This window comes from Electrophorus electricus, chromosome 23, assembly GCF_013358815.1.
Source record: "Electrophorus electricus isolate fEleEle1 chromosome 23, fEleEle1.pri, whole genome shotgun sequence".
In the NCBI taxonomy this organism is placed as follows: domain Eukaryota; kingdom Metazoa; phylum Chordata; class Actinopteri; order Gymnotiformes; family Gymnotidae; genus Electrophorus; species Electrophorus electricus.
This window is the reverse complement of record NC_049557.1, coordinates 7,199,653-7,222,698: the sequence shown is the minus strand read 5'-3', so window position 1 is coordinate 7,222,698 and position 23,046 is coordinate 7,199,653. Positions and strand designations below refer to the sequence as shown.

The 23,046-nt window shown below is 44.3% G+C and overlaps 2 protein-coding genes across 4 annotated transcripts in view; one reads left to right on the top strand and one right to left on the bottom strand.

Moving 5' to 3' along the window:
- Positions 1-108: 108 nt before the first annotated feature.
- LOC113575845 (fibrinogen silencer-binding protein) lies at positions 109-4,503 on the top strand. The gene is made up of 5 exons (XM_027007601.2): positions 109-196; positions 953-1,768; positions 2,099-2,204; positions 2,324-2,373; positions 2,568-4,503. The coding sequence occupies exons 2-5, from the start codon at positions 1,454-1,456 to the stop codon at positions 3,108-3,110; spliced, it is 1,014 nt and encodes a 337-aa protein (XP_026863402.2). The 5' UTR covers positions 109-196; positions 953-1,453; the 3' UTR covers positions 3,111-4,503.
- A 94-nt stretch (positions 4,504-4,597) lies between these two features.
- The window catches only part of celsr3 (cadherin, EGF LAG seven-pass G-type receptor 3), a 47,600-nt gene continuing 29,151 nt past the window's right edge, over positions 4,598-23,046 (bottom strand). For 2 of the 3 annotated variants that reach the window (XM_035522050.1, XM_035522052.1), the window contains exons 13-36: positions 22,724-22,892; positions 19,103-19,244; positions 18,805-18,925; positions 16,922-17,105; positions 15,956-16,057; positions 15,384-15,478; positions 15,023-15,232; positions 14,690-14,873; positions 14,392-14,541; positions 14,033-14,213; positions 13,710-13,877; positions 13,327-13,453; positions 12,902-13,108; positions 11,695-11,869; positions 10,546-10,658; positions 10,080-10,159; positions 9,434-9,560; positions 8,861-8,980; positions 8,650-8,747; positions 8,396-8,490; positions 8,002-8,175; positions 7,447-7,641; positions 6,259-7,129; positions 4,598-5,857 (exon numbers count right to left, since the gene is read on the bottom strand). In XM_035522050.1, the coding sequence (XP_035377943.1) occupies positions 5,830-5,857; positions 6,259-7,129; positions 7,447-7,641; positions 8,002-8,175; positions 8,396-8,490; positions 8,650-8,747; positions 8,861-8,980; positions 9,434-9,560; positions 10,080-10,159; positions 10,546-10,658; positions 11,695-11,869; positions 12,902-13,108; positions 13,327-13,453; positions 13,710-13,877; positions 14,033-14,213; positions 14,392-14,541; positions 14,690-14,873; positions 15,023-15,232; positions 15,384-15,478; positions 15,956-16,057; positions 16,922-17,105; positions 18,805-18,925; positions 19,103-19,244; positions 22,724-22,892 (4,116 nt within the window). In that variant the 3' untranslated portion in view covers positions 4,598-5,829. The remainder of the gene's footprint in view (positions 5,858-6,258; positions 7,130-7,446; positions 7,642-8,001; positions 8,176-8,395; positions 8,491-8,649; positions 8,748-8,860; positions 8,981-9,433; positions 9,561-10,079; positions 10,160-10,545; positions 10,659-11,694; positions 11,870-12,901; positions 13,109-13,326; positions 13,454-13,709; positions 13,878-14,032; positions 14,214-14,391; positions 14,542-14,689; positions 14,874-15,022; positions 15,233-15,383; positions 15,479-15,955; positions 16,058-16,921; positions 17,106-18,804; positions 18,926-19,102; positions 19,245-22,723; positions 22,893-23,046) is intronic. The other variant, XM_035522051.1, reaches the window with a different exon arrangement.

The window sequence follows — 23,046 nt, the reverse complement described above, 5'->3', positions numbered from 1 at the left end:
AGTGCACATGGTGTGTAGATCAGAGGATTTATACGCTCGCTATGTAGCCGTAGTTCACCCTCGGGCTCTTTACGGAAGAAGCGTAAACTGCACGAGTACCTCTGTTGTTTAAATTTCGTACGGACCACTCAAACATAAAGGGGTGGAGACGAACAAAGTATATTTTTTTGTGGAATAAAATAATTCAGCGTTACAGGTGAGTTGATAATGTTAGCTATCTGACAAAATACAAGAGCAGCGATATGTGCAGCGTTGCCTGAATGTATGAAAACGTTGCTAGCCTTAATCCTAGTCTCGAACCTCTTCGTCTGCCAATTTAATACCATGCAAGGGTTTAGCTGTTTGGCTAGCCAGGCAAGTAGCTAACGTTAGCTATCTGATGAACATATTAATACCGAAGGAGTAAACTGGTGCAGCGTGTGCCGTCCAGAACACCAACAGACGAAAAGGAAGAAGGAAAGTCATATGTTTAGTTATACACTTCAGACAGACATAAATATTAGACGAACATGGGGATGAGCGCTGCTCCGGATTAAACCTAGACCGAGACTAAGGTTTTCATCAAATCACCACTGGATCCGGGTTAAAAACGGCACGGAATTACATATTGCGCTGTTCGTAGCATAATGAAAGCTGTTACATTGGTTTACTTGGTTTTTGTTACTCTTTTTACATGATGTGCGCTTAACAAAATATGTAACGTTAGCCACGTATTGTAAATCCCGTAGCACAGTGTACGGGCCTAAGCGGTTTTGATGACATCTAGTATTCTCTACTTGTTCCCTTCGAGTGCACTTTATGCCCTTTTTGGTAGAAAACAGAGAAAACAAGTTTATCGACCAAATAATGGCAAAACTATGCTGTGTAAGTGTCTAAACACTTGATGAGATCAGTGCTAATGCCTTGCCCCAGACAAACCATAATGAAGTTTGTGTTTTTTTCTTTCTTTCAGATGCAACCACTTATTGTCGCTTCATGGCATGGATATTGCCATTTTTGATTAAGCACCTTCAGTTTTTTATTATTATTTGTATAGTGTTTATTTTTTGTGAACCCACGACAAACTGTGACATGCTGTAAACATTAATGGACCAAACTGACCACAGCCATGGAATGAATACTTGACAACCACACATGCACAAACACACACAGAAACACACTCCAAAATACAGTATGTAACAGCAACACTAAATCAGAACAAATTCATTGTTAAAAATGAAAAATAAGTAGCACTAATAGAGTTAAAGTAACACTGTACCTTTTACAGTTGCAACGTTACGAATGAGTTGACCACAGATCTGCCTTACCTCTCCACACGCGACCCCTGACTTTACAGCCACACTTTCTTCTTCACACCTCCCAACCAACTTCTCCCACACACACACACACACACACACACACACACACACACACACACACACACACACACACACACACTCCCCCAGTGCCACAAATGAAAATGCTCACCACTATGACATACCGCATGCCGAACTTCACCCTGGAGCAGAAGCTCTACCTGCTCCAGAAGATCCACAGCGTGGTAGATGCCGTGCAGGACTTCCGCAAGGACACCAACACTACCGTGTACCGCAACGCCGTGTGGGCGGAGCTGGCACAGGTCTTCAATGAGGCTTTCCCCAATCGGCCACCCAGCAGCGTGGGCTCCTTGAAGACGCTATGGAAACGGCTGAAGGTGGAGTGCCGCGTGGCGCTGCAGAGACGGCAGGAGCAGCAGGCGGCGGGTGTGCCCCTCACTGCCCTCACTCAGGTCAGGCGACGCCGGCCCACGGAACAGCTGCAACACACTGCATCTGGCCTTCACAGCTCACAAACTATTACTGAACCGACATCAAGAAAGAACACATTCACCTGAAAGAATTGTGTAAAAGTTAACAGTATATTGCAGTTGTGATTTGTTGCTGTTGGATGTATTCTAAAAAGTCTAAGGAACTCTGTGCAGACCTTTTAGCCTGGAATGCTAAGAGCTGTGGATTTTTGTTATTGTTACTATTCTGCAATTTCCCCTAGGATCAATAAAGTTTAATGTAATGTATTCCATCCCAACAGTATTCCAAAAGTATTCGCTTTCTCCCTGCAGGTGCAACGGGAGGTAATGACTCTGGTGCCAAACTTGATCTCCAACATGGAAGACATGGATGGAGATGTCAGCTATGTCTCCGTCACAAACAGCTCACCTGGGGCAGGTACATAGCACCTGGATAACCCTACTACTGCGAACAACAGGTGTAATTCCATCAAAGATATTTTTTCCATTTTGAGCAAAGGAAGGAAACGCTGCATGTATTCTCTCTCTGTTTCTCAGTGGCTGGTGGTACCAATGGGAATGAGCAGGAGGACATTGACCAAAATGATGTAATGCTTTATAATAATATCTAAATATAATAATATTAAATAATGTGGAATGTTTTTCAGTGCATGCAATGAAAATACGCAGGTAGTAATGTTTAGTCTGTTAAAATTGGTCAAAAACATTCAGATCAGTGTGTGCATATAGTATGTGGTACTTAGCTGTGTTGAACTAAACATATTTACTCCTTTTGTCATAGGAAGTTGACAGTAAAGAGCTTGTAGCCATCGACATAGGCTTGGCCTCCCCTCCGGAGCCACTGCAAAACTCTGGAGTACCGATTAGCCCTGGCCCTCCTTCCCCCTCCCAGCAGTTCCATTCCTATTCCACCACTTCAAGGGCTGCCACCCAGCGGCCTTCCGTCTTCTTCCCTAGCCAGTCCCAGCCTGGTTTAGGGGCAGGGTCAAGGGGTATGCTCTTCGACCCCCCGCGCAGAGTCTCGGTGGCGCCTCACCTTCCACCCATGGCGTCGACGGAGAACTCGCTGCCCCTCGTGGACGGCCGCAGGCCGGACGCGAGCTGGGAGGCGCGGCGGCAGGAGGCCCTGGAGCTGGAGCACCAGCAGACAATGAGTCTGTTGCTCCTCCAGCAGTGTGTGTGGGAGGAGAAACGGCGGGCGGCCCGGCAGAAGGAGAGAGCGGCGCGTGCCAAGAAGCGCTACTACAAGGCCAAACTGTGCAGGCTGGGCGTCGAAGTGTTGCCTTCAAGCAGCGACAGCGAGGAGGCCGCAGAGCAGACGTGACCTCCGCCGTTTACAACGCCCTGACTTTTTTTTGTAGAGTTGTTTGTGTGTTTTTTAAAAATCTATCAATGCTTTTTTTACTTTCCTACCAAAACAGATGATTTTATTTTTGTGTACCCATGTGTTCAAGTCCAGTGTGTTTTTGGAGTATGTCATTTTTGTCATTTATGTGGACCAGTGGATCATGTTGCTTAAGATATTCTTGATCTAAATGATCTAAGCACTCCTCTCTGTCATTAGATCTTCCATTTAAGGTAGCTCTGGATTCAACACAAAGTAGGGCTACCTTAAATATCTACTGAGGTTTTCTCAGGTTTTTTTAGTTAAAATTATTTAGTTGTAGTTGATTGATAAGTGGTTTTCAGGGCTGATGAGTGATATAATGCTGATATTGTGAATGACAACATATTATGATCTTAGGTGGAACAGTGTCAGTTTTCCTCTAACCCATCCAGCTGATATGAAGAGGACAAAAAGATCAAAGGAGGGCAGTCTGTCGTAGAGCTTTGTACCAGGTTTTCATGTAGAGTGTAAGTCTGTATAATGACTCGTTCTCAGGGTGTGTTTGGCTGGACGGGCCTGCTCAAGACTGAAATTTCTTGGGGGAAAAAAGTGGGAGGGAGAAAGTGTCTATTTGACCTCAAACTAACAAAAGAATATTTCAGATTGTCCAAGCCACAAACACAACAGCAAACTTGCCATCACTTTGAAACATCTTTCAGGTAAAGGAAAATACAAAAGACTCAAACAAACCTTTTAGCAATAATTTTTTTTAATGTCCAACATTTCTCTTGTACAGTTTTTGTGGTAACCAATCATAGGCAGCTTCCTCCAGGAACCCTTCAATGGAAACAGGATAGTAGACATCCCATCATAAACCCAGTAACCAGTGATTCAGCTTCAGCCCCTCCCTTTCTCTGCACTCACATATTTTCTCATCTCTCTCTAAGATGACACACTTTGCCTTACCCAGAATGCATTGTTAATGGTAGAAGAGGAGCTCATATCAAACAATACATGTACCAAAATGTTATACATTATACATGTTAAAGTAAATTCCACTCTTGTGATCAACAAAATTAAGTTTCTCTCTCTCTTTCTCTCTCTCACACACACACACACTCACACTCATACATGCAATCATAAAAACACTCTGGGATGTGGTTAACGGATAACTTAACCTTAACAAATATTAATAATAAATAAAATAAATCAATTTTATGTCTATACAAGATAAAGGTTCATCGTTATAAATAAAATATAAAAGATGTAAATAGTAAAAAAGGATTGGAGCACTTTTTGATGAGTATGAGGTATAAAAAGAAAGATATTGATTCCCTTATTTGGCAGAACCATAGAGCAAAACCTGGGAGATAAAACTAATAAGTTTTGGGGTTTTTTTCTTTTAAATAAGCAGTATACTGTAGATTTAGTAGACTTACAGCTCTTCTGTCATGCACAAAAATGTATTTTGTCCCTTGTGTCGCTGTGTCTCTTGACTACCTGACTGACACTGACACATATCCTCTGTCATAAGGACTTATTTCTTGGACGGAATTGTTCAGTTGATCCATTTATAGTTGTTCAGACCAGCTGCTGCTCTTCAGAGACTGAACTATGATAAGTCTAACATCAAAAGCTTTCCTCAATCAGCAGACTGAACATACCAAAAGATTTAAAATATACACATTCTAATAGCTTCTGCACAAACTCCCAACACACGTGAATTATAACCCCGCAAAGGCAATTCTGTGGAGTTGAGAATGCCTGATAAGTTCAAGGGATGAAGTGAATGCTTAGAATGAATTCGGGTTAATACTTGTTTGGTCTGTCTTTAATTGTGCAATTTTAGTCAGAGTGTTTTCGGTTGATTTACTGAAACGGCTGAATTAAAGTATATATATAAGTGTAATAAATCTGGAATGTCCTAATGGGTAGGCAAGTGTTTTGCAACACTCATACATTGAAGCATGTGTGGGCAGTCGGCTTCATTTCCCATTCAAACTAGCTGTCTCAAAACAATCCCTTAATTAACAATCATGTTGGTCAAATCACATCTCTTAGTTTAAAATACTTTACATTTACAATCACTACTGCTGGAGTTCCACCAATCACACACCAGGAATGCTGATTCCCTCTTCTAACCAATCCAGCCCTCTGATCCCAATACAGATAAACTGCTTCTTCAGTCTGGTAGTGGGGTGGTTTTATGCATCAAAGAAACATTTGAGATGAACACAGTCAGGATCAGTTTGGAATACATTTTGAAAGTGTTTGGGATGAGTTTGGCAATGGCATCAGATTCCTCTCCATCGAAACACATGTCCAGTCACTCAACAAACCATATGCCAGACACAATCTTTAAAAACATCGCTTGAGGTTTTTTTTCATTTGCAATGAAAAAAATACAAAATGTATAAAAAGGTTATATACAAGCTTTGTTTTTTTTTGTTTTTTTTATTTCTATGACCAGGCCCCTTCATATCACTTCAACATCTCAGCTATGCAACTTGAATTGGACATGAATTCTCAAAATCACCTCTTTCCTTACTACGCTATCCTGAGAGGTTGCTGTAGATTTCAACTGCAAGTCGGATTCTACCTCACTGGGTCCCCCAGTATCCCTGGATGCAACTTAAGTCCTCCACTCTCCTCTTTGCTTTCTTCTGCTCCTCGGTGCATGTGAGTAGAAATGCATCATGGGAATAAGGGGAAGTCATCAGGACTGTCCATCACTTCTGTGCAGTCTATAAGAGAGAGAGGGAGGAGCAGAAGAAAGAAGAACAAACACAGTTAAAGAGAACGAGAGGGAGATAGAATAAATACAAAGAAAATGCTTGAAAAATACATAACTAGGCACAAGGAAAATAAAATGGAGCCATGTTAGTTTTCACATTAGATATGACATTATATCTAACACGTTAGATACTGCTGTTGCTGTGAGGGCATCTGCTAGTTTTACAGTTAGCAAACTACAAGAATGACAGGATGTGATTGACTTCCAGTAATACCCAATGTGATAACTGTCTCTGAAAACAAACCAGACTCCACTGAGAATATATTATCATAAATGAATAGACCTAGAAAGCATCAAAATACACAGAAATGATGAAAGACGTGAAAAGGGGGGGTGAAGAAACAGGCTTACTCAGGGTCTGGTGACATTTCAGAGATGCTCTGAGAGGTTGCAGAGTGAGGAGGCGGAGATGGGGAGGGGCCAGCAGGGTTTGGGGGCGGGGCTAGCACAGAGGTGCTGAAGGAGGCTAGGATAGAGGAGAGAATGTCCAGATGTTCACTTGAAGGTGGGCGACTGGGCGGAGCTCCAGGGGCTGTTGCAGGTGTAGTGTACCTACATGGAGGGGTGGAGTCTAGGCATCCACGGTGTGGAAGCGCAGCTTCTTGGGGCTCTTCTGTGATGGGTGGAGGGGGGGAGGATGTGGGATGTGGTTCAGGGTGTGACAGTTGTCGTGGGGGCAGAGTTCTGAGCCACTCGCGGCAGGGCTGCACTGACCCTGAACCTCCATTAGGCTCCAGCTGCTCCCGAGATCGGCTGCTCATCACTGCTCCCCCGAGGTGTTCCCGCGATGCCTGCCGCCTTGTCAGTGATCCCAGCTGCACCCTCGACCCCCCTAATGGGCCCTCTGCCCCCATTAGCCCAGCCACGCCTGCCCCTGTAGCAAGATTCTCCCTTGAGGTGTGAACACTGTGGGCGGAGCCTAGCCTCTCCCTGGAACCGACCAGGTGCTCGGTGGCAAACTCCCGGCGCCGCGGCAGCAGGTCGAGATTGTCACGGGAACGCTGCCGTCGCGCCAACGAGTCCAGGTGCTCCCGGGAGGAGTAGCGGGAGGCAGGCTGGGACAGGGAGCCCGTGCCAGAGTACATGCGGCCGTAGGAGGCTGCCGGCACCCCCCGGTGTCCCAGCGTGGAGGTGCGGTACCAAGAGAGCTCGCTGGGCACACGCCCCACTGCTGACAAACCCTGCAGAGCTGGCGGGCAGCCCAGACGGTTCTTCAAGATACCTGGAGGAAGGGAATGGGGGAGGAAGAGTAAGCCCACATTTTTATGGTACGTGTGCATAGCCTTTCGATTTTAATTTTAGAAAATGAGGCCAAATTTTCTATTTTAACCTCATTTAAATTTTCAACATAGTACAGCTGTACTTTATAGGCTGCCACACATTTCACAGTAAATTGTAAGCTGTAATTTAGCACTCCTGGCACAAGTATTTTTCTCTGAGGTTAGCCGACTAACTGTATCAGAGTGCGGGTTTCTGGTAACCCCACCTCCAGTTTAGCCCCTACCTGCATATGTCTGTGTGTCCATGTGTGCGTCTCACCCTTGCGGTGTCTGTGCGTGTGTGTCAGCCCATTCTCGTCCCCGCTGGTCAGTGCAGCATCTGCCTGATTGTTATTTGCTGTGTCTTTGCTGTAGTCAGCCCCTAGGCGGCGCTCTGAACCCCATTTTTGCAGAGAGTGCACCTCACACTCCTCCAATGCTGGCCAATAGGACAGCAGGTCATTCCCATCCAGATCTGACATGCAAACAACACACCATGCTGTTGATTGGCAGGGGCAAAACTGGGAACAAGATAGCAGCTTCACACCAGGACTCTTCATAGGTCCTTCTGTACACAACAAACCTTCAAGATTTGCAATACTATATGTATTCCAGTTTAACAACGACCAAGAGGTAAGATAACTTCTGCACAGTGATACAAGCTCTTATTATTTTCAAGTTTTCAAGTCATTGTCAAAGCAAGATAGTCAAACAGAATGGTTGCTGAAGGTACACATTTCTACTAGCTTACTTTTGTATGGGGCATGTTCAACATTATGTATTTGTACACATAATATACCAACTTCAACCCAACAGATCGTCAGGCACTGGCTACCTTTGGTGCCATTGTGGGTGGGCTCTGTGAGCAATCGCTCACTGTGATTGGTGCGTTTGAAGCGTCGCTGGATGCGTCCCCGGAGACGCACATTGTCCTCACTCTCAGAGGAAGGAATGGACAGACTCCTCTCCTCCTCCAAAGAGAGATCAGAGTCTGAGTCCGAGTCTTCACCTGAAGTGAAGGTTAAAGAATGTGAGAGAGAGAGGGAGAGAGATTGAATGAGAGAGAGTAGGAGAGAGAGTGCAAAAGAGAAAGGGAGGGATATTAAGCCAGATTAACAAAGGGAAGAGGGCTGTAATATTGAAATTTAAACTTAATATGAAAAGAGTGATTGTGTGTATGTGTGTTTGTGTATGCATACTTTCATGAGGGCCACTATGTGTGAGTGTACCTCCATTGCGGTGGAACATGGCAACATCGAGGTCCGTGGCTCCTGTGTGACCCAGAGTGTGTTCAGCAGTCTGGTGTGCTAGCAGATTTTCCCTACTCAAAAATTAAAAAGTAAATGCACAAAGACAACAAAAACACAACATTAGGATGTTAGTATAAATAACAGCTGGCTGTGAAAAAAATGATATGGAGACCTAAATTAAGACCTATTTCCAAGAGCAAGGGGTGTGTGTGTGTGTGTGTGTGTGTTCTCACCGAGCACTGCTGACTGATGATATGGTGGATGTTCCCAGTGTGATGCGGTGTAATCCACTCTGCTCCAGCAGAGAGGCGGTGTTGTATGGGTTCTGGCCCTGCACAGGCACACATGCAACACTGGACACTTTTGGTGCCTGCATATCTCCTCCTTTGGGCTGATTGAAGATCTACAAAGTTTATTGTGCTTCTTGTGTCTGTGAGTACTTACAGGAGTCTGTGGTGGTCTAGGGGCGTCTTCGCTGGGGCTTTTCTTGCCAACGCAGGCCAATTTCCAGGCCTCCTGCACCTCTGAATTCAACAGCGTGAAGACCAACAGCACCGCCAAGCCCTGAGCCACAACCACACAAGATTAATGTTCTCTCTTTCACACACACACACACACACACACACACACACACACACACACACACCCATACACACACACAGGAGCATCGCCAAACCCTGACACAAACAACCAGACTAATGCTTTAATGCTAACACACACACCAGACCTTGCCCCACAACCAGACTGCCAGATTAATGTTTTTACACACACACACACACACACACGCACACACAGTCACAACCTGACCCACAACCAGACAACTGGATGATGTACATATACTAGCATACACTGTAGACTATTAATACAAAAAAAAGCATACAGACCCATGAAACATATGCACACACACGCACATGCAAATGCAAACATTAGCAGCACAATCAGAATCAAATCATCTTTAGTAACTGTTGACACACACACATTATTAAATGAATTCATGCATTCATATGGATGACACACCTGTACACAGCAGAGGATAATGAAGAGGTAGTGGAAGGCCAGGATGCTGTTATTGACGGCCATTAGCCCAAAGAACCAGACAGAGGCACTCAAGAGCAACAGGAAAAAGGCACTGCGGATAGTGGCACTGAGAGAGAGAGAGGAGGAGAGAGGAAGAGAGAGAGAGAGGAGGAGAGAGGAAGAGAGAGAGAGAGGAGGAGAGAGGAAGAGAGAGAGAGAGGAGGAGAGAGGAAGAGAGAGAGAGAGGAGGAGAGAGGAAGAGAGAGAGAGAGGAGGAGAGAGGAAGAGAGAGAGAGAGGAGGAGAGAGGAAGAGAGAGAGCGAGGGAGGCAAGGAGGGAGGGAGGGAGAGAAAAATAGAGGAAGAGAGGGAGAAACGACATGGGGAAAGGGTTATGAGAGGACAGAAAATGGAAGTTATCCACATCATAATGGAGATTTCTTGGCTTCTGGTGGACTTGGATGGGTTTGGACAGCTCATTTGGCAGCAGTACAGAAGATCAGCTAAAGGGCCGAGGACAAAGAGGACGAGCAGTGTGGGCAGTGGAGCGGGTCTGCTGGACATGACCGCTTGGGCCCTCGAGCATGCAGAAAACCCAGCACTCAGAACCAAGGCGTCTGCCTGTGTATGTGCGTGTTAATACTCACAGTACAGGCATTTTCTTTGTTTCTTTTTGAGACAAATTACATGTCATACGCAGTACCGTCATAAACATCCCACTGTTCATCTGCAGAGGAGAGATAGACAGACAGAGAGAGACAGACAGAAATATAGACAGACAGAGAGAGAGAGAGAGAGAGAGAGAGAGAGCGAGAGGGAGAGAGAATCACGGAGTAAATTTCAGTTATACAGCAATAATTCAGTTTTATTTACATTTCATGGCAAAAGGATATAGTAAATCTGATATAACTTGATAGACAATCAAAGGTTCAAAGATTAACAGAACTGGTATGTTTTGCAAGGCTTGTCATTAAGGATTAAAATTGACCCAGCATGTCGGTTAATTAAAAAGCCCACTTTCATTTTAATACAGCCTGCCACAGTGGATGACAATCCTCACAAAGCCTGTCAGATGAGGAGAATGGAAACATTAAGAGCTGCAGGTTCTGATACCAGTATAACGATGACAATGGGTCCCGCAAAGCTCCAGATGAGTTTATCGTAAAGGGAGATCCAGCAGAAGTCTGGGTTGCCATAACCCTCTGGGTCCAGGCCCACCGCCAGGCCTGTGCACACACACACACACACACACACACACACACACACACACACACACACACACACACACAGAAAGAGACTCAGCAGCATGGAATCAACTATTACAATGTTAATTTGACATTAAATGCCAAATCCACACAGGTCCTACACTGTGAGACGTTAGGGTAAAGGGTTCAGCCAATGAGCAACATCTCCACAGGTGATGGGTGTCATGTCCATGTCCACTGCCATGCTCAGTTTCACTGGTCACTGTTGACCACCGGTTCCACCTGCACCTGTTTCCCATGTGCACCTTACCAAAACACCAGTGCATCTGTTTGCAGTTTGTGAAGCCTCTCATTTACCTCATGCAACTTACAATTATGTATTAGTACAATTTGAGAAATTGAGCATTAAGGGTCTTGCTCAGGGGCCCAGCAGTGGCAACTTGGAAGCAGTGGGGCTTGAATCCGCAACCTTACGATTACAAGTCAAGTACCTTAACCACTGAGCTACCGCTGCCCACTCCGCTTGTGTTTCTGTGATTTTCTGACAGTGGTTTTATTTAGCCTTATAGTAACCTGTTTGCCTAGGATATGACCTTAGCCTGTTTCTTGTTGTTTGAGTGTGCCTTGCCCGTAGTAGCCTGTTAGAGCTAGACCAAGGACTGTTTACACTGTTGTTAATCAGTCCAGCACATCCCATCTCCCTGAACTGCTCTGCACACAGTGCCTTGCCCTATGGCACACTGGCTGTGGTTTGACCTCTGTCTGCTGACTCATTCATTTGAAGTAAAAAATGCTAATAATGTTATGCTATGTCCCTGGACATTTAATACAGCTCTGAAACACTTGCTGCAATAACAATCCACATCTCAATTTGTCAGTCACTAAATAAAATTAAAAAGAACCAACCAAACAAAAGCATTAAACAAAGGAAAAAAAAAAAATTCTGCAGTCAGAAATGACAGTGACCACCTCAGAGTTGACAGATTGAGGACATAGAGGAATTAAAATGTAAAGTTCACCTGTCATGTGGTTACTGTTTTTGCACGTGTGTGTCTACCTGTAATGATGGCAGGGACTCCCCAGCCAATGGCGTAATAGAAGCGCATGGCACCATAGTTGATGTTTCGGGCTTCGGTCTGCATGCGGTAGATGTGCAGTGCCTCCACAAACAGCCAGGCAAATGCAGACATGAAGAAATAATGCAGTAGGATTGCCACAACTGTGCACAAAAACTGAGAGAGGAAGCACCAATCAGAACAAAGTGAGAATGAAGAACACCAATCAGAACGCAGGAGTGTAACAACATACACCAATGGGGAAACAGTAAGCTGGTAATCAGAATACAAGAGACACATAGATATTAACAACCTGCAGTTTGTGAATAGATGTTGAAATGCACCAATAATAATATTGTTAATAATAATGTTCCAAGAAAGACTTTTGAGAAGACTGTTGAGAGAAGCCAATAAAAACACAGGTTTTCAAGTCAAACAGCCAATCAGAGTACTGCTGAAATCAGAAGAAGTGTGCTAGTTTTTAAACCCAATTGTACTGTATGAAAACTATTGTGGGAGGAAAGTGCACTTCGGTTAAAAATGTCGGCCGAGATGGCCAGTCCCTCTGACACAGTAGAACAGTCTTCACCACTCAGACAAAAAAAAATAGAACTAGCTGATGTACTGAAGTTAAAATATCCCTGAAATCCTAATTCAAGCTCTGAGAGAATATTAATAACAAATGAAGCCAGTAACAGGCACACATAAGTGCATGTACACAGACACACACACAAACACTCAGACCTTAACACACGCTCTCACACACACACAGAGATATTAGCACACACTCTCTTTCACACACAACACTGAATTGATTAACTCATCAGTGGAAAGCATTTGCTGTGAGTGAACTGCACTCAAGGGAACAGTGTGTGTGTGTATGTGAGAGAGAGAGAGAGAGAGAGAGAGAGAGAGAGAGAGAGAGAGAGAGAGAGAGAGAGAGAGAGAGAGAGTCACAGCACAGCACACTGTGTGCCTGTGCATGGGTACTGATGGTTGTGACACCTTGCTGAATCTCACAATCTCCGGTGCTGTTGGTTTAAAAGCAATATACAAGCTGACTGCATATATGCCTTTTATCAATCTCCATAGTTCATAGTTGTTTCTGTAATTGTTTGCCTGTAACCTTGAAGAGATCTGTAATGCTAACTTCCCAAATAACAGCTTGATGAAATAACTAACAGCAGTCAGTCAGTCAGTGTGACTCACCTGTTGTTCGGTCTGGTTGATGCCTAGCAGGTAGGTGAGCTGTGAGAGGAGGGTGGCAGCAGCCATGTTGGAATGAATGCTGCGTGTGTTTGACTTCAGTCCTCTCAGACAGGAAAGCACCGTAACCGTTAGCAACAATGCCACCATGGAAACTGACAGTGATGTGTAAGTTACTATTGCGAGAGTCTCCAGGTCACCCTCTAATTGCTATTTAAGAAATAGCAAGACAAAGAAAAAATGAGATTAAATAAGAATTAAGAATGATTAGACAATTACAGATATAAGTTAGGTTTTTTTTTTGCTTCATCATAGTTGTACCATATTGTTTTTTTGATGTTTACTAAGTAATAATTATATACATTTGTGTATACATTAGCTATTTTGTGAGTGATCTTTGCTTGGTGCACTGTGTGTGTGTTTATTACTTCTCTTTGTGAGCTGTCCATAAGAACACCAAAAGTGCCCAGTCTATGGCACTGACAGCGCACATGTGACGTGTTCCTGTAGACAACACTGCAATCTCTCACTGTCCAGCACCCTCCTACTGACACCCTACACACACACACACACACACGTTTACAATAAATAGAATCTAAGTAGGATGTCTTATCAGCTTGCAACTCTAAGAATATTAGTTTGGTTTAAAACATCAAAAAAAAATTCTACTTGGTCAGTTACACACACACACACACACACACACACACACACACACACACACACACACACACACACACACACACACACACACATGAGGACACACACACACCCCGAGGGGCAGCCGAGGCATTCTCTGTCTGGGCAAACTCACGTGCTGGTGTGGTTCCACTGTACACACAGAGGCTTGCTGCGGTTGCTTGTCTCCAGAAGACGGAACTCCAGCAGAACGGGTGACTCCAGAAGACCTTCCACAAATGACTGGTTATTATACACAGACACACTCACCACAGGCGAGTTCAGCACAGGGTGACGCGGCAGCCTGCAGGGAAACACACACACAGACTCAGACATACATACACAGGCTGCTGGAACACATACACACATACTGACAAGCAAAGGTGAAGAAATAGATGTGACATGTGTTTAGGATGAAATGTGCTTCATAAGCACACACAATTGCATGCATATACCCACCTGACTCCGCGACGGTCAGTGTGGTATTTGGGAGGGAGGGCAACTCCTAGGCTTCGGTATATCAAGACGATCACATAGCTGATGGACGATTCAGGCAACCAGACAGATCGCCGTGCTGCTGGCACCTCTGGTGTCTGATTGGCTATTATATTCACGGGGGCGGGCGCTGGTGGGGCTGGAACTAAGAACAAGACTATCTCAGCTGTTATAAGAAAGTATTAGTATGTATTGGTGGATGGCTGATAAAGAGGTTTATTCAAGACCACACAAATTGCAGCCGTGCTTCGGCACCTGATGTAAGATTTTTGACGTCGTTAGTGGATAAGTGTGTGATAATGAGTCTTCTCGTGCATACTTACTGAAGCTGCGTTGCGGCATTAGGGCACTAGGGGGCACCACAACATGTGTGTGAGCATCCCAGAGTGCCTGCCCTCGGAACAGCGTGCTGTGATAGCGAGGGAACCGTCTCCGTACGTGTGTGTGGTTCTCCACACGATCCACAGTCATCACTGCAGTGCACACAAACACACACAAACACACACACACACGCATACACAAAACTTCAGTATCTGCACATTACATTTTGTACTATCATTAGATTATCGAGTAACAGGAAAGTGGATATATGTGCAGAGTGTAAGGGGATGCGTGGCTGACCGATATTAGATGCCACCAGCGCTACCGGGTTGAGGTAGGTCTGTTTCATGTTCTGGGCGAGGGTGCGGGAGTATTGCTGGAGGAGGTCAGCCAGGCCCGCAGCACCGCCCTGGCCTGTGTTGTGAGCCCTCCACAGGTCTGCAATGGCTGGCCCCAGCAACACACTGCAGGCCCGCAACACGTTCTGCACAGTGAGAGAGACGGAGAGACGGAGAGACGGAGAGATGGGGGAAGGTGAGAGCGAAGGTAGAGACAGTGAGAGAAAGAGCAGAATGATGAAGCCAGAAGCAAACGAGAAGAAGAACTCAGCGGGTATCTGGTGGGGATTCTTACTTCTGTGAAGTGTGCGTCCTGCGTGGCTGTCAGGCCGAAGCCTGACTGGAGGCTCTCAAAGGTCAGGAGACGGGACAACAGCCTCTCTGCAATCTGAAGGTCATTGCCATAGAGACGAGGAGTTGCTTCTGTGACATCACGTACTTGATGGGCCAGCTTCTTTTCAATGATAGTGTTCAGCTCTGTCTCATTCCTTTCAACAGCCTCTAGCTACACATACACAAACACAAACATCCAAACACTCTTAACATCTTATGATTGTCAACAGAGTCAGTGTAAGAGAGAGAGGAGTATCATTCACATGCTTGCTTCTGTGTTTGTTTGTGTTTGTGTGTTTGAGTACACGTGCTTGCTGCCCTACCGCTGTGTTCAATTCAACAAAAGCAGGAGAGGTGCAATTATACAAATCAGGTTCCAGCCAGCCTCGTTCTACATCACAGTGACGAATAGCAGCTCCTGCAATAAACACACACACACACACACACACACACACACACACACACACACACACACACACACACACACACACACAGAGTATTTAAATTAATCAATTAATAAAAACAAGATATATGAAACATACACCAACACACATGCACACAGTAATTAAATTTTTAAATTAATAAAAAAATCACATATTATTTTTTAACAGAGCATGTATTTTACACCACACAGTACCTCTAAAGATGTAACACACACACACAGTATTTATATTACTCAATTAATAAATACAAGGCATATTATTACACATACACAGAGTATTTTATTTAATTAACAATAACAAAGCACATATTATTATTATTTGATAGAGCATATATTTAACATCAGGCAGTGCATCTAAAGCTGTAACAAACACACACACACACACACACACACACACACACACACACACACACACACACACACACACACACACACACACACACACACACTCACCCACTGATCCTCTGGGACAGGGAACCACAGCAGGCATGCTGAACTTGGTCCTGGGCCACCAGATGCCCAGTGTGATGGCCTTCGGACAGCCGTCATAGATCACTGCCGAGTGGGGGAGGGAGGAGCTACTTACAGTCCTGTTAATTTACAGCTGGTTCTTTCACAATAAGTAGATCAGTAAGCCGTATAGGTAAGAGAGGATGGGTGAAAATGAAGGCAGGAAGGTCACACGGAGTATATTAGGAGTTAGATATAGGGTGGAGGCGGAGTCACACTTAAAGATACACCAAAGGGTTTCTCCAAGTGCTACAACAGAAAAGTGTTTGTCCCATCAATGTGAGTTTGTGATTGGGAGTCCAAGAGAACAAAATTGGCTCTGCTCTGAGTGCAAGGGAATGTATGTCAATCACAGCGACACTAATCAACTTGCTGATGAGGGCAGTTAGTGCTTTGCCCCAGGTGTATTCCACTGCCCTTGACAGCTGACTTGAAAAGATGTGACTTGGAGGAAGCATATCTGAGTTACTCCAAGGTTAGTAGTTGTCATGTGACAGGGGAGATCTAGTCGGTTAGCTGTTGGGAAAAATGGGACTTAAAAAACATACACTAAGTTGCTCATTTTCCTGATATGAGAGCTGCCTGGGACCAGGCTAGGAATGAGAGAAGTGCGCAGAGAGAGGAGACGTTAAAGAGAGGGATGGAAAGAGGTAGAGAACAATTGAGCAGAACAATGAACATCTGCATGGATGGATGGAGACATACACACGCAGGGCAAAATGACCAGTGTTCAGTGAAGTTCTCCAGTGAACATAATCACTTCCCTCTGTACGTGCTCAGCTGCAGGCAATTTAACACTGCTGGTGTAATGACCACATGCATGAATGCATGAATGTGTAGAGGGATGGACAGACAGATGAACAAGAGCATAAAACTAATCAAAGATAGCTGGACGAGATTCAGTCTCACCTTCGCAGCCTGTCTGCGTGACCTCAGCAAATGGGTTGTCACACATGTTGCACTGACGGCCAATTACGCCGGGCCTGCACTTGCATTGGCCACTCTCTGGGTCACATGACCGTGTGAAGGAACCCACTGGGTAGCAGTCACATGGCAGACATGTGTCACTACTCCGTTGATGGTAATGGAACTCCTGAAATCAAACACATATGCACATTCGCATTCACACAGACATAAAATAAAACACGGTTAAGTGATGAAACACAAAAATGAACAAAAAATATAAAAATAAAAAACAAAGACACACACAAATACACATATACATAAAGAACAGTGTTTGCTGTCAAAGAAGTAGCATAAAATAAGTTATTATGCTACAACATTAAAACACTTGAGCACCTTTAAGTAAACTGTATATAGAAGACTAGCAAGAAACCTGTGATGATTACAGAGAAAGATGGAGATTACAGTGTTTTATCCTAGTCCTCAGATCTTTGAGATATCATTTACAGCACTATTGGGTTATACTGGGTCAGACTGACTCGGTATAAGTGCAGTGTAATTTGACAGATCAGCATGTGTGTGTCTCTAACATCACTTTAGGGCATGCACCGTCATGTAGCATAACTAATCTTCTTAAATTAACTTTTTTAGGATTTACATACGTAAATCAATTACCATACGCCTCACAGGTTAACGAGGCCATCAATTACTCAATGTGTGTACAAGTGTGGCTGTTTTACTTAAAAAAACCTACTACCACACACAAACACGGACACACACAAACACACACACAAACGCACACACCCTGACGTGCTTTGGGAATAGCTTAGTTTCTCATCACACTGATCAGTGTGCTGTGGTCAGGGGGAAGATGAGAAGCATTACCATGCTGCTGGTGCAGGCAATTTAGACACACACAGCACTATATTGGACACATTAGACAGACACGGCACTGTATTGGACCAATAGCTTCAGTGGTACATGCCTAACATGCTACACTGTAGAGTAGCATGTCTGCTTTTTCCTGAAGTTGTTTGTGTGTAATAATTTGCATGTCTTTAATTACAAAATCGATGTGTTATAAAGTATCTTTATAGTAAACAACTGCAGTAGTACTGCATACAGCTCAGGTTCAGTATAACTGCTGCATGCTGGAGGAAAGAGTTCAGACACAACAAATAAGTGTGAAATGTCAAATGCCTGCAAGTTTAATCAGTGCTAATGTAAAACTGGTGCTATTTCTTTTACGGTTTCAGCTGGGCTGAGTGCATGAGTTGAACACTGCAGTGTACACAGAATGAGGCTTCAGGGAGAGGTTCTTGTGTGAAAGCCTGGCCACGGCGCTTAGTGGGCTGGAAGCACGGGAATGGATTTTAGAACAAGGAGACGGAGATTTCAGAAGGTCAGGCATCTGGGAGCATCACAGGGGAAAGGATTAGGGCTTAGAGATCAAAAGCTCTGTGTGTGTGCGTGCGTGTGCGTGCGTGTGCGTGCGTGTGTGTGTGTGTGTGTGTGTGCATATATATATATATATATATATATATAGAGAGAGAGAGAGAGAGAGAGAGAGAGAGAGAGAGAGAGAGAGAGAGAGGGAAAAGAGGGTTCTTCGGAAAGCTAGTCTTGTGCTGAAACAACTCTAGGAGGATTCAGACATCAGGTCTGTCTCTAATTCATCTAGAACAACGCCTTGAAATTGGCAGGGTAACATCAGAACAGGGATCAGTGCATGAGCTTAATGGATTTACACATTAGGGTCAAACAGCAGAATTAGAGGTCAGGTTATGGTCAGAGATGATTAAGACAGGAGTGTGTGTGTGTGTGTGTGTGTGTGTGTGTGTGTGTGTGTGTGTGTGTGTGTGTGTGTGTGTGTGTGTGTAGGCTGGTACCTTGCAGTTGCACTGTCCGCTGGTCTTGTTGCAGTCTGGGTCAAAACCTTTATTGGTATCACAGTGACATGGTCCACATGTAAGATTTCCCCACCATCCACGAGGGCACTGCTGTTCACTCCTGTGATGCACATGTATGCACATGCGTGCACACACACATTACTGCCAATTTAATTGTATTCACACATTTATACTGACAAACATATGCCACCAACCATGGAAACGTTTGGGTCAGCATGCAGCAGCGTGTGTGTGTGTGTGTATGTATGTGCGTGTGTGCGTGCGTGCGCGGTTATACCTATGCTGGCAGTACTGTCCGTGGTGGTGGTCTCCACAGTCACAGCTGTAGCCGTGGGAGGAGCTGGGTTTTCTGTGGCACTGAGCTTCATTCTCACATGGGTTCAGCTGACATGCATCTGTACAGCTTTTACCATAAAAACCTGCAGAGCCACAAACACATTCACAACCATGACCCTCTGACCATCAGCAACTGCACAAAAGAATGAAGATGTGCTGAAATAAAGATGCACATCTGAAACTAAATGTTCCTGCTATTAGTTTTTTGGGGCTCTGCACTTTGACTTGTAATGATATTATAACACACACACACACACACACACACACACACACACACACACACACACACACACACACACACAAACACTCTCATTATATTAATCAAATAATAAAAACAAGACATAACATTAAACACGCACACAACAATAAACTATAATAATAAACTTTTGTATAGCACTTTAATAAACTGTTTACAAAGTGCTATACAGACAATAGAATAAATAGAGGAATCATAAAGCTTATTACATCCTGAGCTCTATCACCTAAGGAAGGTATTTGCCAAAATTAAAAAGAAAGTAAAATAATTTAAAGAAAATCTGTTACTTTATGCAACAATAATGACTACAGCAGTTATTACATATATTATGCTGAATGTCAGGCAAGAAGTCTATATGTACTGGTTAATTTCACGCAACGTGGTCACTGTTATAAAGGAAGATCCTATTTTATTTTCCACACACATAATTTAATATTGCTTTAGATTTATTAGGCTAATTTTTCCAATAGCCTGAAACTACAAGCTATTTTAGTAAGGGGTTACAAGGTTAGAGTTTTCCAGCAGTGGGTATAGTATTAGTAGATTAACTGTTCTGTTTAAAATATCCGCCACACACACTGAAGAATAAGTGTGATACTGAACAAAGTGTAATGTGTATAACAAGCATGCATTAAAATAAACCTGTATACTGTACATAGTTTAACCAGGAGCAGAAGGTAATATATAACACTACCAAACACACACACACCCAAACACACACACACACACACAAACTCCCATGTGACCATTAAAATATGAAATATAGAGGCGTTTAATTGTATAGTTACATTTAGAATATAGGCCACACAAATGACAGAACAAGGGCATTTCCATGATGAAGTGTACAAAGAGCGTAAACGAATCATGCAGACACACAGAGTACGAGCACACTAAGAGAGGAAAAAGAGACAGTAAAAGCAGAGATGGAGAGTCAGAGCAAGAAACAGAGAGAACACTAGACTGCATTCAGTATCTTAAAACAAGACTTTTACACAAAGGTGATGCCAATCTTGATGTCACAGTGCTAATGTATAATCCCACAGAAAGCCCTTTTCTCTATAGACTCTGATGCGATAAGGCCCACCCTGCACTTCTCGTTCTCTGATCTCTCTCTGATGCGCTGCAGCTGCAGAGCTTAGAGACGCTCTCTCTATACAGTCCCGATCAGCCGACTCTGACTTCACATATAGCCTAAAGTAAGTGCCTCCCTCTCTGGCTATACCCAAAACCTACCAACACCGACATTATAATCAGCCTTGAATTGGAACAAGCTAACATGGTCCCTATGTCACCATCTGACGCATGGATATAAAGTGTGTTACTGACACGAATGGAGAGGATCCAGCAAATCACAAGCACCCACTGTATTACTTACAGAGTCACAGTAGCTTTGGAACCACAGAAGGAACCCTGCCGTATTCCACCCCACATGGAGTTAACACACAGCTATATCTGGTATATTCTCTTAAATAGATACGTGAAACAAATAGAATAATGATTATTACCACATTCATAAATAAATGAAGTGGCGAGATGTTAATATACCTTCATTATTCATGCTTGACTCTCAGTGACCTCACCAGAACCATTAGACCTGCTGGACCTAAGGCCTACTCTTTTTTTGCGTTTGTGTCTCTGAGGGTGTGCACAAGCACAAGATTCAGTGTATGCTTCAGTACGTGTCTCTGAAGGCTGCTTGTGTGAGGAGGAAGGATGAAGGATCTCATTAGCATGGGGGTATGTTCTAGCCTGCTGAGATGAGAGAGAATTATTTAGATTTCATGATGGCAGTCTTTGATTCCTCTTAGAGCAAGGAACTATTAAAAAGACTACTGATGCAACTGCACCACCACGATAATGAAGTGGTTGTGTTTTCTACATTAAAAGTTCTACATCCAGGGTGTGTGTGCGTGTGTGTGTGTGTGTGTGTGTGTGTGTGTGTGTGTGTGTGTGTGTGTGTGTGTGTGTGTTTGTTTGTTTCTTTGTGTGTGTGAGTCTGTGAATGCACTCTGGCGACAAGGTTGTCAGCAGCCTTCTCTTACACTTTCCTCTCTCCTTCAGCTTGACTAAAAAGAGAGATTTTTTTATTAATGTGACGGATAGATGCCTCTCCCTGTACAGCACTCTCCTCCTGCCTGTACAGCACTCTCCTCCTGCCTGTACAGCACTCTCCTCCTGCCTGTACAGCACTCTCCTCCTGCCTTTACAGCACTGCCCTCCTGCCTTTACAGCACTCTCCTCCTGCCTTTACAGCACTCTCCTCCTGCCTGTACAGCACTCTCCTCCTGCCTTTACAGCACTGCCCTCCTGCCTTTACAGCACTCTCCTCCTGCCTGTTCAGCACTCTCCTCCTGCCTGTACAGCACTCTCCTCCTGCCTTTACAGCACTGCCCTCCTGCCTTTACAGCACTCTCCTCCTGCCTGTACAGCACTCTCCTCCTGCCTGTATAGCACTCTCCTCCTGCCTGTACAGCACTCTCCTCCTGCCTTTACAGCACTGCCCTCCTGCCTGTACAGCACTCTCCTCCTGCCTGTATAGCACTCTCCTCCTGCCTGTACAGCACTCTCCTCCTGCCTGTACAGCACTCTCCTCCTGCCTTTACAGCACTGCCCTCCTGCCTTTACAGCACTCTCCTCCTGCCTGTACAGCACTCTCCTCCTGCCTGTATAGCACTCTCCTCCTGCCTGTACAGCACTCTCCTCCTGCCTGTACAGCACTCTCCTTCTGCCTTTACAGCACTCTCCTCCTGCCTGTACAGCACTCTCCTCCTGCCTGTACAGCACTCTCCTCCTGCCTTTACAGCACTCTCCTCCTGCCTGTACAGCACTCTCCTCCTGCCTTTACAGCACTCTCCTCCTGCCTTTACAGCACTCTCCTCCTGCCTGTATAGCACTCTCCTCCTGCCTGTACAGCACTCTCCTCCTGCCTTTAAAGCACTCTCCTCCTGCCTTTACAGCACTCTCCTCCTGCCTGTATAGCACTCTCCTCCTGCCTTGGCCAATAGCTTGTGTATATTTCTTTTATATTACAAGCAGTTCTTAAAATGTAGAAAAAACAGAGCAGCTTCACAAAGACATGCTACTGACATCAATGATATTTGTCTGTTCATATCAGCGTGCTTCCTCTTTGTGTGTTTATACATGATAGAATATGATGACAATGTTGAATCATAACTACCTAAACTGACCATAAGACTATAAAATAGATCATTACAATTGTACTGACTTTTTATTTCAAGTTGCTGTGGATGCCATCTCCACAAAAATACATGTACACACACACACATGCACACACACGGATTTTACCTGGTTCGCAAATACAAGTGTGATGTTCCCAATCATCAGCACAGCGACTGTGGGCAGGGCAGGGGGAGGAGTTACAGGGATTGCCAATATTACAGCCAGCCTCCACCTTAACGGTTCTAGAGGGGCGGGGCAAAGCAGGGGAATCTGGACGCACTCCCAAACGCACCCCCTACAAACACACAAAATCACACAAGCACACATTAGACACATAACAGGTTTATCATTATTGCTGATGAACAATACAATTCTAAATGCTTCATAATTTGTCAAGATTTAAAAACAGAGTACATTATAAATGTTATTATTTTAAAATAATAAAAACA